General features: G+C 44.6%; 2 protein-coding genes and 1 non-coding gene across 10 annotated transcripts; 2 read left to right on the forward strand and 1 right to left on the reverse strand.

Moving 5' to 3' along the window:
- Nucleotides 1-8: 8 nt before the first annotated feature.
- Nucleotides 9-2903, reverse strand: zgc:136493 (uncharacterized protein LOC692276 homolog). Of its 7 annotated transcripts, none has more exons than XM_057020278.1 (8): nucleotides 2634-2899; nucleotides 2504-2544; nucleotides 2169-2289; nucleotides 1503-1878; nucleotides 1105-1276; nucleotides 567-745; nucleotides 389-485; nucleotides 10-222 (listed from the first exon to the last, which is right to left on the reverse strand). In XM_057020278.1, exons 1-8 carry the CDS (start codon nucleotides 2685-2687, stop codon nucleotides 66-68), a joined length of 1197 nt encoding a protein of 398 aa, XP_056876258.1. In that variant the 5' UTR covers nucleotides 2688-2899; the 3' UTR covers nucleotides 10-65. The 7 variants fall into 7 exon arrangements, with proteins under 7 accessions (XP_056876265.1, XP_056876258.1, XP_056876262.1 ...); XM_057020280.1 differs by having other exon boundaries at nucleotides 205-222; nucleotides 389-480; nucleotides 2634-2900; XM_057020279.1 differs by lacking the exon at nucleotides 10-222 and adding an exon at nucleotides 225-288.
- On the forward strand, nucleotides 820-892 carry trnaf-gaa (transfer RNA phenylalanine (anticodon GAA)). The gene has a single exon. It is a non-coding gene; the product is annotated as a tRNA-Phe (tRNA).
- Nucleotides 2904-5876: 2973 nt separating the features above from the next.
- Nucleotides 5877-14714, forward strand: LOC130518198 (neurocalcin-delta B). Of its 2 annotated transcripts, none has more exons than XM_057020610.1 (4): nucleotides 5877-6153; nucleotides 11926-12336; nucleotides 12699-12804; nucleotides 13211-14714. In XM_057020610.1, exons 2-4 carry the CDS (start codon nucleotides 11959-11961, stop codon nucleotides 13303-13305), a joined length of 579 nt encoding a protein of 192 aa, XP_056876590.1. In that variant the 5' UTR covers nucleotides 5877-6153; nucleotides 11926-11958; the 3' UTR covers nucleotides 13306-14714. The 2 variants fall into 2 exon arrangements, with proteins under 2 accessions (XP_056876590.1, XP_056876589.1); XM_057020609.1 differs by having other exon boundaries at nucleotides 5878-6158.
- Nucleotides 14715-14906: the final 192 nt, after the last annotated feature.

Genomic DNA, 14906 nt, shown 5'->3' on the forward strand with positions numbered 1-14906 from the left:
GTCAAACTCAGGTCCACATAAAAGCCCGAGCAACAATCTGGACAGATGAGGTCACGTCAGCGGAGTCACTGGGCTCTGACTTCATTGGGAATAGGTCGGCCAGTCAGTACAGCCAGAGAATTGTTAATCATGCTTTCTACCATCCTGTGACAGGTATTCATGGTGTTGGTACCGATATGGGTGGTGATGACCACATTAGGAAGGCTGAGGAGAGGATGGTCCCTGCAACAAGAGACAGATCAGGAGCCAAAATCAAAAACTGCATCAGTGTTTTTTTCTGTGTTGGATCTGGGAAGATGAATATAGTGTCAGAAGTTACGTGTTGCTCTGACACCGATCAACAATCATTACTGAGATCACTAATAACCATGGAATTGTGCGGTCCCACCTTGGTAACGGTTCAGGATGAGTCACATCTAAAGCGGCGCCACGGATGGTTCCTGACCGGAGGGCGTCGACTAAAGCGTCCTGATCTACCACCTGACCTGATGCATGATGGGAAAAAAAACAGTGACTTCAAATGTTGACTAAACGGTTTCTTGGAGGCAGTGGGACACAGCTTTCACCTCTGCTGATGTTGACCAGTGTGGCTGTGGATCTCATGAGGGACAGCTCCCTGTGCCCGATCAGACCTGTAGTTTCTGGGGTCAGGTTCACTGCCAGAACCACAAAATCAGAGTCTTTCAGCAGCTCATCCAGACTCTGGCAGTATCTGGCTCCGACTGCCTGCTCCTCTTTAACATTCCTAAAACAGGAAAGAGAATGCTCAACCTACAGTCCCTATATCACCCTCAATCCCACCCTAGAGGGTCCCAACATGCCGAAATAGCTCAGTTGGGAGAGCGTTAGACTGAAGATCTAAAGGTCCCTGGTTCGATCCCGGGTTTCGGCATTGAGGTGGGCTGACGTTTTTGGTGGTGGGAGCTCAAAAGGTCCAGCAGCTAAAGAGGCTTCATGTTTGTGTGTTAAATGTCTACAGCATGTATCCTAATACACAGCTCTGGGGGGATTAATAAAGCATCATTATTCTTCTTTAAAACACATAATAAAAATATATATATAGGGAGAGAGAGAGTAAATAAAAACATTCAAGGGATGCCTTACCTCCTTCTCCGGTTGTAATAAAGGATCTTCATCTCAAATCCTCTTCCTCGTTGAGCAATTTTATACCCGATGTTGCCCATTCCAACGATGCCCATAGTTGACCCCGTGACATCAACTCCCATCATGCTTGTTGGCAGACTGGTGGTGTTAGGGTCAACAGCTATTTGATGAGCTATGAAAAACAGTCATACGAGCAACAATCTACATTACAAGAGCAGTGTTTTACAAGGGGACAAATTAAAAATCACCCAAAGAAAAGATCAAATGGACTACGATCAAATACCTTAATCCTCAAGTCGTTCAAGGTGATATCAGAAGTGATGATACAGGTGTTATTTGGTATAAAATGTACTCTAAACTAGAAAAGATTGATGGATTTCTTTACCGACGACACTTACATGTGACAATATCTCGCGCTGATGCCAGGAGCAGACCCAGGGCGATGTCAGCCGTGGCGCTGCTCACCACGCCAGGCGTGTTGGTCACCTTCACGCCAAGACTGTTAATGTATGGCACATCCAAGTGGTTGATGCCCGCCCCTCCGTTGGCGACCACCTTCAGAGAGGGAAGCAGACGGAGCAGCGAAGGCTCGACCGCAGGGCTGTTGTTCCAGCAAAACAAGACCTGGACTTTTGGGCTGTACAGCTGCAAGTTCTGAAGGAAGTCTTTGTGGGAAACGACATGGAAGCGTTTCATCATGATGTCAATTAATTCTTCAGGGTAACCCAGTGCACCAATCTCTGAGATGAGAGCCCACGGCTTGTTCTCCATTGTCTGCGAGATGTAATGAAAAAGTTTTCGCAAAATGGTCTGTGTCAACGCTACGACTGCTTTAAAAATGGTAACTCAGCCTTTGGTGCATAATTATTATGTTGACTTTGCAGAAAGTAATTATTTGTTTTACACACAAATAATACTTTTGACACAAGGACAGGGTTGAAATAAAATTAAATAATGGATTAGTGGGTTAATAGATAATCCAGTGTGATTATTTGTGAGTACGTGCATTCTTGATAATGGCTCCTGATAAAATGCAAAATGCTGAAATTCCAAATGCACATTACCTTGCTGTGTTGTAGCTGACAGTTTACATATTTCTGTACTTTTCCCAGTTTAAGTAACAAGTTTGTCTGTGCGGGAGCCCACAGACTTCTGATGCACTGAGAAAGACAGAGGCTTTGCATTCTGGCAGGCAGATTAATCACACTGTCAGTTTTATAATTTAAAAAATCCCTGCTGTAATAATTACACATCAGCCCAGGATGACAGTCATCCCATAATAACAACTAGTGCAAAGTCCATAATGAGTTAACTTTGCATGCACTGAACAAAAAGATAAAGTTATATTTAATATATCTTGCTGCGAAATAGTACACTCACAACCACGTAGACTTCTCACCTGCTCTCACACAATCTTTCCAACCCTCGAATTCTCCTGAACTTTTCAGAGTGGGTAAAATGCAGCAGAAGCGGTGAAGTATTAGTTAATGCATAAACAGAAGAGGGGCGGGCAAACAAAGTTCACATACTTCCCCAACATGACATAAAGATAGTGCACAGCAGCAGGCTGGACTAGTTAGCATAGCAGTTAGCTTAGCTGCCAACACTAGCGATGACCAACTAGTTTATGCAATGCCCAACATTTACCACAACACGCATAGTACAGCAACAATATTACATCTTGCGGATGTCCTTCTCTTTTCAACAACAGCACAAAAATCACAGGTTTGCATCTATGTTCAAATGAATGTCCACTCAAAACAATCCTTCGCCATTTTTTTGATCGAATCCTTTGACCTCAGCGCGAGCCGCTTTTTCCACTAAAGCTTTATTGACACGGAAGAATTCAATGAGCAGTGATTGATTGACGGATATCAAACAGAGAAACGCCAGTGTATAATATGTATATGTATTGTATTAATTGAGGATAAATAAGTAATATCAAAAAGCAATAATTAAGAACATATAAACAGCAATAAAATGTGCGCACACACACACACACACACACACACCCACACACACACACAGGGAGAACCAAACTTCTTTGGTCGTGTCTGAACTAATGTCTGCAAATGTACAGGGGCCCATCTCCTTAAAATTTTAAACTCAAGACAATAATTTCAGAATAATATGAAGTGAAGTCAAAAGTTAGTAATGACCCCTCATGGGCTTTTGTGTTTTTATTATTATTGATCTATCCTATTTTCATTTTAAACATCCTGTCTTGGAAATCACGAAGCGGCTTTTCTCTTCACTTGCATTCTTATCTCCCCACATTAATGTATATGTTCTTTACAGCTCCCCCTGATCCTCTTCACCTTCTCACGACACAGAATGACCTCTCCATGTCCCAACATCCCCTCTGTCTTTAACTCGATAGCCAGGAATCATTTAACCTTTAATTAAGATTAATCCAGCTCTCCAGGGAAGTTTAAGTAAATTTCACCTGTTGCACACATCGATCAGCAGGAGGAATTTCAGCAAAGTGCTGAATCATGAAATTGAGTCTCATCTTTGCCTGTGGATATCAAAATAGCAAAATATTATCAATATTGACAGAACACCTGTGTTTGCAGACAGGTGAGGGTTGACACAATGGTGCCACTGTGCAACACAGAGGCGGTGGATCATTGAAACTCTCTGTAAAGCCACAATTTATTTGCGACTTAGACTCTGTGGCATCAAGCTGGTATGTGCAGTGACTCAACAACTCAAGGATTAAATCCGTGGGACGTTCAGATGATTTCAGGCAACCTCACGTGCGTGTGCACAGTTGTTAACACCTATACCTACCCAGGCTGCAGCAGTTCACAATGTCCTGGTTGAGAATAAGTTCATCTGCTTGGTAATCCAGTAAGTCCAAGCTCTTGCCTGCTGCTGATGACGCACGGGTCGACTTGATGCGCTTGTGCGTTGCCTCTTTACATTTGTAGAGGTGCACAACACATTACTGTTTGGTTATACACTAACAGGACTGACAAAGATCAGAAAAAGCATCTGAGAAATGGGTGATCTGTGGGGGACAGCATATTGTTTGCCTTTAAATGAGGTGGCACCCTGAGCCTGGGACGACTGCGAGAGAACTCAAGTCACCTTAACCCTTTGGCTGCACTCCCTGCAGAGTTCAGAGCAGCACAAGGTTACAGTAGCTCCCTCCACTTAGGTAACACATAATCAGTGACAAGAGGCTGTCAGTGCTCAGCGCCGACTTCTCCAACCAGCGCCATCTACTTATCCTCATCTCTAAAGCCTCAGTTACCTAATGACGGTGCCCGTGTAGAGCCATGGGTCTTGCTAATTTAGAAGGTGCCTCTGAATTCAAAGCTTCTCTTTTTTTGAACTGTGGCAGGCCAGGTCTCCCTCTGTGCGTGTGTGTGTGTGTGTGTGTGTGTTTTGGGGATTGCTCTTCATAGCCAATAAGATCAGTCTTATGCAAACCTATTAGTCAGCCCTTGCAGATCTTGCTTCATGGTGCTCAGTGACTCTCTCCAAGGGTGAATCTCTTCAAAGAGCTCTCATTTCTGAGCAGAGGAAAAATGATCTTTATTAAACACAAAACATCAGAGTCTGTCTTATCCTGGTCTTCATGTAATATTCTGAAATACATCAGCGTATTCTATATAGGGATGCAAAGAAAGTCCAAGGATGCATCAACAATTCATGCCACAGGCCTAATAAAATTAATGTATGTTAATTATGCTGATATTTATTCATCACATCTTTATAGGCATTGCTTAAAGTAATATATATATGCATATGCACATAAATGCATAGTTGTGTCTCCACAAAAGTCTTAAAAATTGCTGTTTGCACTCAGAAACTCCAGTTCACTAAATACAAATGGAGGGATAAATCAGAATATATGTCGATAAAATGTTTTCTACACATGCATTATTGTGTTTAGGAATGCAGAGGATCTATTAACACGGTCGGGATTTTGCTGAGTCAATATAAGACAGGGGTTGTCGGTGTACTTTATAAGGCCATTAAAAAATGCTCTCTGGAACAGCGCCTGAATAAGCCCCATGTCTTTGACTTTCACTAATCATCTTAGGGAAAGCATGGCTTCCAATGTGCCTTCATGGGAACACCTGTACAGTCACAACAATCGAATCACAGTTGTTACTGCTGATCTCCATTAGGTGGAGAAAGTCATGCATAAATTAATTAGAATACATTAGAAATCACTTATACCTGGAATCGACTGCATAAAAATAAAACAATAATACATTTATTCCATTGCATTGCAGGCATCAATAATGTATTTTGCACATTAATTTACCACATCTGCTTTTCTCTGAGCCTTGAAAACCCATGGTGGAAAGCGTGATTTATTAGAGGCTGAAGAATATTCAGGATTTGTGCATAAATAAACATGAATCCTTACTGCCTAAAGAGGAGTAACTATTCACTTTAGTCACACTTGTGCATACAAGATAAATTTAAAAAAGAAAAAGTGTTGAGGGAAAAAAATAAATGAACAAAGTAAATATATATTTACAGGCTTGTATCTACATATTGACAACCCACGTGCAGTCTGCGTAGCCAAATGTTCAGAAATATTTCAAATTAAAATATAATACTTTAACACCCTTTAATACCACGTGGCCACTCGTCATTGTCCTGTCCATATTATTATTGTATATCCATGATGTAACTCATTATAACAAACTTAGGTGTTCAACTTCACATACTAATCGCCCTCCAGGTGCCGGGCTCCTGTTGCCAAGACAACGAAGCTTCCCATTGGCCGCCGCTGCACCACGTGATCCGTGGATCTGACGTCACGCCGAGAGACTGCAGAGCTAAGCAGGGTCTGAGCGGAGGCTTAGACGAGAAGCTTGGAGTCAGAGAGCCAGCCGAGAGAGTCCGGCTCCGCCTGCCTGTTGCTCCCAAACTTTTCCTGTTCGTTTGCTGCCGCGAAGGAATGGACTATTAGAGAGACTTCCACGGTCATTTCAAAGCGAGACAAGTTGTTGCTGCTGTTTGTCCGCCCCTCCTTCCCGTCTGTCAGCTTCCTGCTACTTTTTGGTGTTTTTCGCCGCTCAGGTGAGGTGAGTTCACGGTTCGAAGCTGTTACAAACCCTTATTAGTCTGTTGAATATACAAGCACTTCTTCCACAACTTTGTCCTGGAGCCGTTTTGGGCGAAGCTAGGGAGGGATAAAGATATAATTAGATTTATTTATTTAAAACAAACAAACAAACCCTGTGGTTTCTTTTTCTGTTGAGGAGCCGGTGATGCGTTCACTGTCTCTGCCAATACCGTTTTTATAGTAGCCTGAGCGATGACGGGAAGTGCAGAGAGGAGTTTTTGCCTCCACACAAAGCCCAGGGAAGCAGAGTATCCCATTTCAGCAAATACACATCAGTCAATCACTGGATTACTGCAGCAGAGCGGAAGTAGACAGTGTTTTTATAACATCGCTCCGTGTCCAGTAATGTGAATGGAGGCCCATGTTATTCTACAGTCATGTGCATTTGTCAACTCATACACTTGCACGTTTCAGGGCATTGATCTCAGACGCTTGCAAACGCTGGACTTTGAGTTGGTTTGCTGATTTTGAATCATTGCAATCACCTCTGAGTCATCTAATTGACTTTCCAGCTTCATTATTCATGTCTTTTGCTGTTTTTAGGAAATGCAACTGTTGTTTTCATCATCTCGACATCTGCCAGTTAACATCTCCAGGTCTTCAGTCGCTTGGTTCTGTTTTCCCAGCATGCTCTTTGGTCTGGCATTTATTTGAAAATTAAGAAAAAAAGACATGGTGTGTTTCTTTAGTCCGCGCATGTCAACTACAAACTACAGTGTTTTGAGTCACCGGATGATGAGGCGCTTCCAGGGTCGAACTGCCGGTGACCTTGGCTGGAAAGTTCGAAACAGGAACCGAGAGGCTGATTTGGCCCAACAGAAAGTGTTATTTTATGTTGCTGCTATCTTTAGAACTCTTCCAAATGTATACATATATACATTGTAAGTGGAATAGGCTGCCTTCCCATCTATCAGGCATGGCAGCCAGACTCCAGGCGCTGTGGGCAAAAGGGTGGAGTTCGTATAATAGCCCCCTTGGTGTCACGACAGCATGTCTGCAAACACTTCCCCAAATGCCGAATCCTTGCAAATGCACGCTAAATTTGCACAGATGTTTCTATTTCCGTTGGCGTCGGCGTCACACCGATTTGTTTTGGCCCAAAATGCGAAAATTGGCTGCAAATCTGGCTGCAGTCTGTTCTCGGGCCCCGGATTAGGACTACAAGTGGAGGAAGCAGACTGTGGGCAGTAAGTGAGAATGAGCAGAAACCGCAGGGGAAACAATAAGCGTCTCCCATCGCAGGGTTAATGTGCCCGGTGGAGCGCTGGCGTTCGCCGTGCTGTGCAGCAGATCTCAGCAGCAGAGGGTGGCCGTTGTTCAGCCATCAGCCGGATTGACGTTTCCATCTTTGCAGCCTTTGTCTTTACAACAGGCCGTTGTAAGAGGGGCATTTTTAGATATGCTGTCCGGAGTAAATAGCAGCCATCAGCATGAGTGTGCGAGGAGTGGCACTCCTGCAGGTCCCCCCACCCCCCCGCCGAGTCTCATCTGCAGCTCTCCCCATCTGACTTCGTGCACTTGTTGTTTTTTTCATCTTGTTCTCATTTTCTCCCTCATAAACGGCTCCTCTCTGTCCTGACTCTTGTGTTTTCCCTGCAGTGCCGACGGTGGGAGGTCACGCAGCGATTCCGTCGGTCCTGCAGGCGTCTCTAAAGGACAGACGAGTTCAAGCAACATTCAGATGTGGGGAAAATGATTCTCCTTCAGAAAAGGAGAATTAGGGGTTTATGTGCTCTATCTTTCTGTTTCTCACCAATAATTTGCTTCTTTCTTTTGAAACGATAAAGACCACAGGAAACACTCATTCTTGGAGATGGTTTATTTTAATTTCATCAAACAATATTGCTTTTGTCCAGCAGAGAGGGGTTGATAGGCTCCATAATACAGAGAAAAGCAGAAAGTCTTCTTTTATGTAAAGAACTAAATGTTTCTTGGACGTATCTCAGGATTCTTGTGTCATTTGGATAATTGTTTAAACTGCCATCAAGCCTCTGGAAGACAAACACAAACCAGATTTCCCTTTTAAAGTTGCGCCACAGTCTCGTGTTTTGCTTTTGCTTTAGTTTTGACGCACGGGAAAACCCACGATGGCGACTGCCTTCTTTCACTGGAGCCGTTCTGGGTTTCGTGCGCTTGCTGAGGACATCGCTTTCCATAGAACTGAGGGTCGGACCGGTGGAGGATGACACGGCAGATAAAGTTACAGTCACATGGAGCCGATAAACACGCGCCGCTGAGCAGCGCTTGTCGCGATCCTTGTAATGTGAGCGTGGCCGCTACAGCGTCCCGTGACCAGTTTCTGCTGCATGTCACAACCTGGCTTCCATAAAGTCGTCTTCTGATATAAATGTCTCCCGTTGCTGTTTTCTTGGATGGGTTCGTGGTTGCGAGGCCCCAGAGGGGGGCGGGATACAAACCCACCATGTTTGGGGTCTAATAGGTAATGAATGAAGCCCAGCGTGCAGCACAGGCCCTTGTTAGATATTTTACCATTTTATTCTGATGAAATGGATTCAGGCTTTGTGTTTTTGTTAACCCCGTGTGATCAATTCATGGGTTCCTGGAGCGTCTCATGTAGCAATATTAGTGACTACTGCACGGGTGGGAGTGTGTGGCGTTTCCCGCCCTGGTTGGTTGCGTTCGTCTTAGGCAAAAGGCGCCGCCGTTAATATTGTGTGTGAGTGAGAGATTGGGGTCTCTGCTGCTTTGCTCTTGCTGCTCCTGGATTAGGTTGAGATTTACCTGCAGGATATAAATGGATCTGTCTAACTGTTGCATAAGTGAGCTGCGAGATGTTCCAGAAGGAGTTTCACGTGGAGAGCCTTGGTACGGAAAGCTGGGCCCGCGCTTAATTGCTTGATTTTTCTGTTATTTTGTGAACACACCAACTGAGCAATCTGTAAATCTATTCAATTAATTCCTGTTCAGAGTAATTTGCTCTATCTTTGCATAAAAGTGGTCAGAAAATTCCCTCTCTCATCGTTTTAAGGAAAGCACTGCCGCTTTACTTCAATAACTAAAGGTTCCGAATGCGTTTTTAGAATTGAATTTGCTCCATTTGCCAAAAAAAAAAGTTTTTTAACACTAATTTGTCAAACACTGTGACCTCGGCGTGTAGGAAATGCCTTTTTTGATTTTGGTGCATGCATCTAAAAGAGCTGTGTGTGAGTGTGTGTGTGTGTGTGAACAATTGTCTGCCTCCTTTTTTTATCCTGGATTTAATCCAGTTGATTCTTGAGTTCTAAATCTGGAAGAACCTGGTGTGCAGAGAAGCTTCAGACCAGGGAGCGGCCGTGGTGATAACTGGCACATAAGCAGAATACAAATACTCAAGAGAAGAAGAGTCACCTTTAGGCATCTAACGTATCCAAGGAGACAGTTGGGGAGTGAACAAATACCCCCTCTGTCGGGAGAATAAACCAGCCGTGGGCTGAAGACGTGAACAAGCCAACGTGGAGGACCTCTCATTGTGGCGATGTTGCGGCCAGGTCACGTGTACGAAGGGGCAGGGGCTGTTTGGTGAGGGCTGATGTGTGCGCGCTCTGACATCGGTAGTTCTTGACTCTGATAGCCCTCCAAAGGTGAGAGCCAGCCCATTCACCTGCGTTAACCCGCCCAGATAGGGGCCACTTTACTCGCCCATGTGACCTGTCCACTCCACAAAGCCTCAGTTATGTAACGTAGCATCAAAGACCTGCCAGCAGCAGGTAAGAGTCTTAGCGGTTAAATGCAGGCAGTGATCTGCCGGAGTCTAAAATAGCTTGTTCTTCTGGTGATCTGAGCTCTCGTCTCCTTATTTCTGCGTTCACCTTTTGTTAGTGTTGCAGGGTCGGGATTAGAAAAGCACGTTTATTTAGCGTGTGCCTCCTTCTCAACACTCTAGAGGGGGTGTCAGGGGATTCTGCCACCGTGAATGAATTCTTACAATGTTTCCTGCAGTTTCCTGCTGGTCTTGGTTGCGTTGCTTGAAAACCACATTCACCACACACTCAGACAGGTGGAGGGAAATCTCAGTCCGCTCCCTTTCTAACAGCGCAACTTAAAGCGCTGCTTTTCAATGTTCGCTTTCGTGGCTGAAATATCTTTTCCTTGCCCTCTGGCTGATCCAGTAATGCTTAATTCTTCCCACTTTCTGCCCCCGTCTGTCATCTTTTTTGTCATTACAAGTGCTGAAACCCCCGGGCCCAGGGTTTTTTTTTGCCTTTTTTGTGTCATTTTTGCCATTGTGTGCAGGCTAATTTAGTAGTCAGGGTTCTTGTGATTTGGTCTGTGGCACCATAGATGGTGACAGGCTTAATAATAATTACAAAATGCTCTTGGCGTCTATTCCGAGAGGGTTTATTAAAATTATAGCTGTGTATTTAAGCAAAGAGGGAAATTTCCAATAAAGTAGCACTGTATTATTTATATTTAGGCTATGCATGGTGTTCTATAGTTGAGCTCCTGATCTAGCGCCATCATTTATCGAAGAGACGGCAGCATAGAGCACACACGGTTAAAGAATATGGAACTTTCTGATGTCACGTTGCATCAGCTCGTTTTCTTCCCTGAGCTTATTAGGATCCTGCAGCATGTTTTAATTCAAATGTAGAATAAAATCGGCCCATTGAGTGGAAATGCAATTGACAAGTGACACGTTGCTTCTTGAACAGCTACTGTAACTACGCTATAATTGACTCCGGCTTGACCTGACACTTCTGTCATTATCCCCTGCTAAGCTTTGAATAGCCTCTCTTGGGTTGCGTTGGAAGAGCGTTCTGATGGAGAAAGCATTAAGGATATTACCTAAAGGGTTAGATAAAGAACAGCGCCCCCACCATTAAGTGTTCAAGCGTTCACTTTCAATGCCGACGCCCGGGGAGATTCCAGCCTCTATCGCTCTCTCGGATTTGTCAGTTTGGAGTTTGCTGTTATCTAACGTGCTTTCTGTAGGTTTTATTCCAGGGCTCTCGTCAGAAAATAACTTTGGCCGATGGTACAGAGGATGTGCGAGCGCGTGGCGGTATCATTGGCATCACAGTTCCTGCAGGAAATGGAAGACGCATCTGCAGTGCGCTCACATATCTGCATGCGTTGGGGTTTTCAGCAGTATGTGCGCCACATTTTAAATGTCTCGCGTTGTAGCAACCACGGTGGTTTTGCATCCTGAATACAGCTGCACAATGAGGCCACAGGATCCACCCCATCTTCCTGTTGTGTCGTTTGATTCAATTCCTAATGTCAAATATTAAAGGGCAAATTGAAGCTGCAGGTAAAAGCTGGGTAAAGGCCTTTTAACCTGCTGTAACAGAGGATAATTTGCTGTTCGTGGAGCCTTTTACAGCACCAGGATGTTAATAGCTCAAGTGCTCATAACTCTGAGGCGTTTTAACAGCTTGATACTCTGCATGGTTTGAAAAGATGTGCAACTGGAGTAGAGTCGTCTGTTAGGGGTCGAGGAGATGATGGCCAGCGTTTCCACCGTAAGGAGAGATGGAACCAATGGAACACCGTCACCATCGTACCGCATTGTAGTTCACAATAAGGCAGCTTTTATTTTGAAAGTTCCGACATTCCACATCTGAAAAGGGATCAGTGATCAGCTCAGAAGGGATTCGCACCCATCAACGATGTTATATTTGTTTGGATAATTTATTTATTTAAATGCATGAAGGCTGGATTTGTTTAGAAGAGGCAGGATATCTGATGGCTTTTTTTTCCTGTTTCTGTCTCGCTTTTCTCTTCAGTTTAAATCAGCAGCCTCAACAGAAGCGTCAGTCATGGGCAAACAGAACAGCAAGCTGCGTCCCGACGTCATGCAGGACCTGATGGAGAACACGGACTTCACCGAGCACGAGATCACCGAGTGGTACAAGGGCTTCCTGCGGGACTGCCCCAGCGGCGCTCTGTCTCTGGAGGAGTTCAAGAAGATCTACGCCAACTTCTTCCCTTACGGAGACGCCTCCAAGTTCGCCGAGCACGTCTTCCGCACCTTCGACGCCAACGGCGACGGGACCATAGACTTCAGGGAGTTCATCATCGCCCTCAGCGTGACCTCACGAGGCCGACTGGACCAGAAGTTAAAGTGGGCTTTCAGCATGTACGACCTGGACGGAAACGGCTACATCAGCAAAGCGGAGATGCTGGAGATTGTATCGGTACGTTTTGGGTTTTTACCTCTACCTTCCTTCCTTCCTTTCCTCCTTCCTTCCCTCCTTACAAGAGTGCATACCATAATGGCGCCATCTTCATTGCCTGCTCCCGCTGAGATGCTCAGCCGTCCACACCAGCTGTTCCCCTCGTATATCTCTCTGCTTCGCCACCCTTTGATGGCCCGCCGCTCCAGAAGCAGCCCCGCGTAATTTTAGAAGCCAGACCTTCTCCTCCAGCCCTCGTAGGTCTGGAAAAAGAAAGGTGGTTCCACCCAGACGAACTCGTGTCGATGGAGATGGTGACCTCTGACCTTTGTGTCCCGCGCCTTCCTTTTAAAATGACGACCCCTCGCCTTTGCTCCGTTCAGGCTATCTACAAGATGGTTTCCGCGGTGATGAAGATGCCCGAAGATGAGTCCACACCAGAGAAGCGCACAGACAAGATCTTCAGGCAGATGGACACAAATCGCGACGGTAGGCCTTAGCAGTAGCGCACGAGAACACTGACCCTGGTCAGCCTGGATTGAGTTCAAATTCCAGTCCTGATTATTATTGTATAGACAAACGTCATCAGTGGGAATACACAAACTCTTCCCTTCAGCTTGAAATGGGTCCCCTAGACTTCCTTGTGGTTCCTCTAAGATCTCTTCCATCTCCACTGAAGAACTGGTGGAGCCTCTTAGAGGGAACATCTAGAGACCACGAGGAAGTCCAGTTGACCTATTTCAAGCTGATGAGAAGAGTTCTACAACCTGGGAGATGGAGAACATCCACCTATATGTTGCTAGCCTGGGCCTGCATTCTGTATTCTCACCACTAGGTGCTGCCAAATGTTACACAGTGGATTTGTTGCCTATAAATGTGACTTTCTCTCTCTCAGGTAAACTGTCTCTTGAAGAATTCGTGGAAGGAGCGAAGAGCGACCCCTCCATCGTCCGGCTGCTTCAGTGCGACCCCAGCAGTGCTGGCCAGTAGGAAAGTGGACACGTGACATTTCCCATCACAGGCTGACAAGTTTTAACAATTTGTTTTAAAAAAAAATAATAATCCGACCCACCTAAGATTGTCGGCGTTTGATCGGTTGGGCCGTAGAGGTAAATCCGCCACCTAGCTGACATGCTAACATACCTACTTTAATACCAAAGCACGACGTCTTCATCCTGTTAGACACTTTACCCGACACGCCGCTCACGCGTCTCCACGCTGGGGCAGCACAGAAACCACCTCCCGTTCCCACGGTACACAAATCAAAGGACCGACATCCCAGCAAGGACTTTTTGACAATGTGGACAATTCAACCGACTTGAGGCGAAATCCAAGTTTGCTGTTTCTTTTCATTCTTTTAGCGCATTATTCCTAAAGGGAATGTCCAGTTTGTTCTGTTAACCGAGTTGATCGAGGGACGGGTCTTTGAGAAGTATTAGAATTAACTTGACACTGGAAGAAAAGCCGACCCGCGGATCCCAGCTCTGAAGATCTGGGGCGTTTGTTTCAACTGTTTTTATGTCTCTTTCGGAGCTTTGTGACGGTAAAACAAACTGGCGCGGATTTCTAAATGAAGGGGAATATTCTGTTTTAAAAACGACTTTAGCATCAGTTTCCAGCGAGAGCTTGATGGAAGTGGAGCTGTGACTTTTTTTCATTTTTCTTTCAACAATTGTTCAAGTTTATCAGCAAAAAAAACGTAGACGTTTTTATGAATATATATGAATATATAGAATGAACTTTTATTTTCTTTCACTCTGATAACTGCATTGTTTCGCTGCATTGATAAAAAATGACAAATGTATTTAAGTTATTGGAATGTGAAGAATGTTATTTTCTTTTACTTGACAAATATGAAAGAACATTGTACAGAATACTCACTCGTATTTATGATGGAGGGGTGACAAGGAGAGGACCACACATTTGCTGCGTATCCACGGCGACAGAGAGAGGCTACCCGTAGGCCTCGTTCCACCACTGACATTTCACAGGAAGCTAGGCAGCTCCCGTTGCACACACCAGTGAATTAGAGGTTTGTTTCATCTCCAAATTTAATTGGACCCACTTTATAGAGATATTTTTAACAAGCAAAATCGTCTTGGTCTACACACGGACGGCAACTTCGCGGAGGAAATCGTTAATCTTCTGGTTTCTGCAGCAGATGATCCGATGTTCCTCAAACAATCCCTAACTTCAGTAGCATCTTGTGGTCAAGTGCCAAATGTAAGTGAATTAAAAGGAAAACAAAACTCAGTATTGTGTCCATTTATACTGTACCGTTACCTGCTGAACAACAAAAGACTTTGTCACTATGATTTTGTAGATTTTGTATTGTAAACTTTCATTATGTGTTATGTGTAGGATGTCCATTTTGTTATTTAAATAAAGACAAAATGGGACATTTGGGTCTCTATCCTTTGTTTCCTTGACCACTACTTCCTTTGCTGGAGCGGATCCAGCCTATTGGGGTTGGGTACTTTGCCTAAAGGTACCCGGGTAGTACTCTAAAGGTATCGTGGCACCTCTCCTGCTACCAGCACACCAAACTGTAATGATTCTAAATGGGCACAATGTGCACAAAATATGCTCCA

The sequence above is a fragment of the Takifugu flavidus genome, chromosome 21 (assembly GCF_003711565.1).
Source record: "Takifugu flavidus isolate HTHZ2018 chromosome 21, ASM371156v2, whole genome shotgun sequence".
Classification (NCBI taxonomy): domain Eukaryota; kingdom Metazoa; phylum Chordata; class Actinopteri; order Tetraodontiformes; family Tetraodontidae; genus Takifugu; species Takifugu flavidus.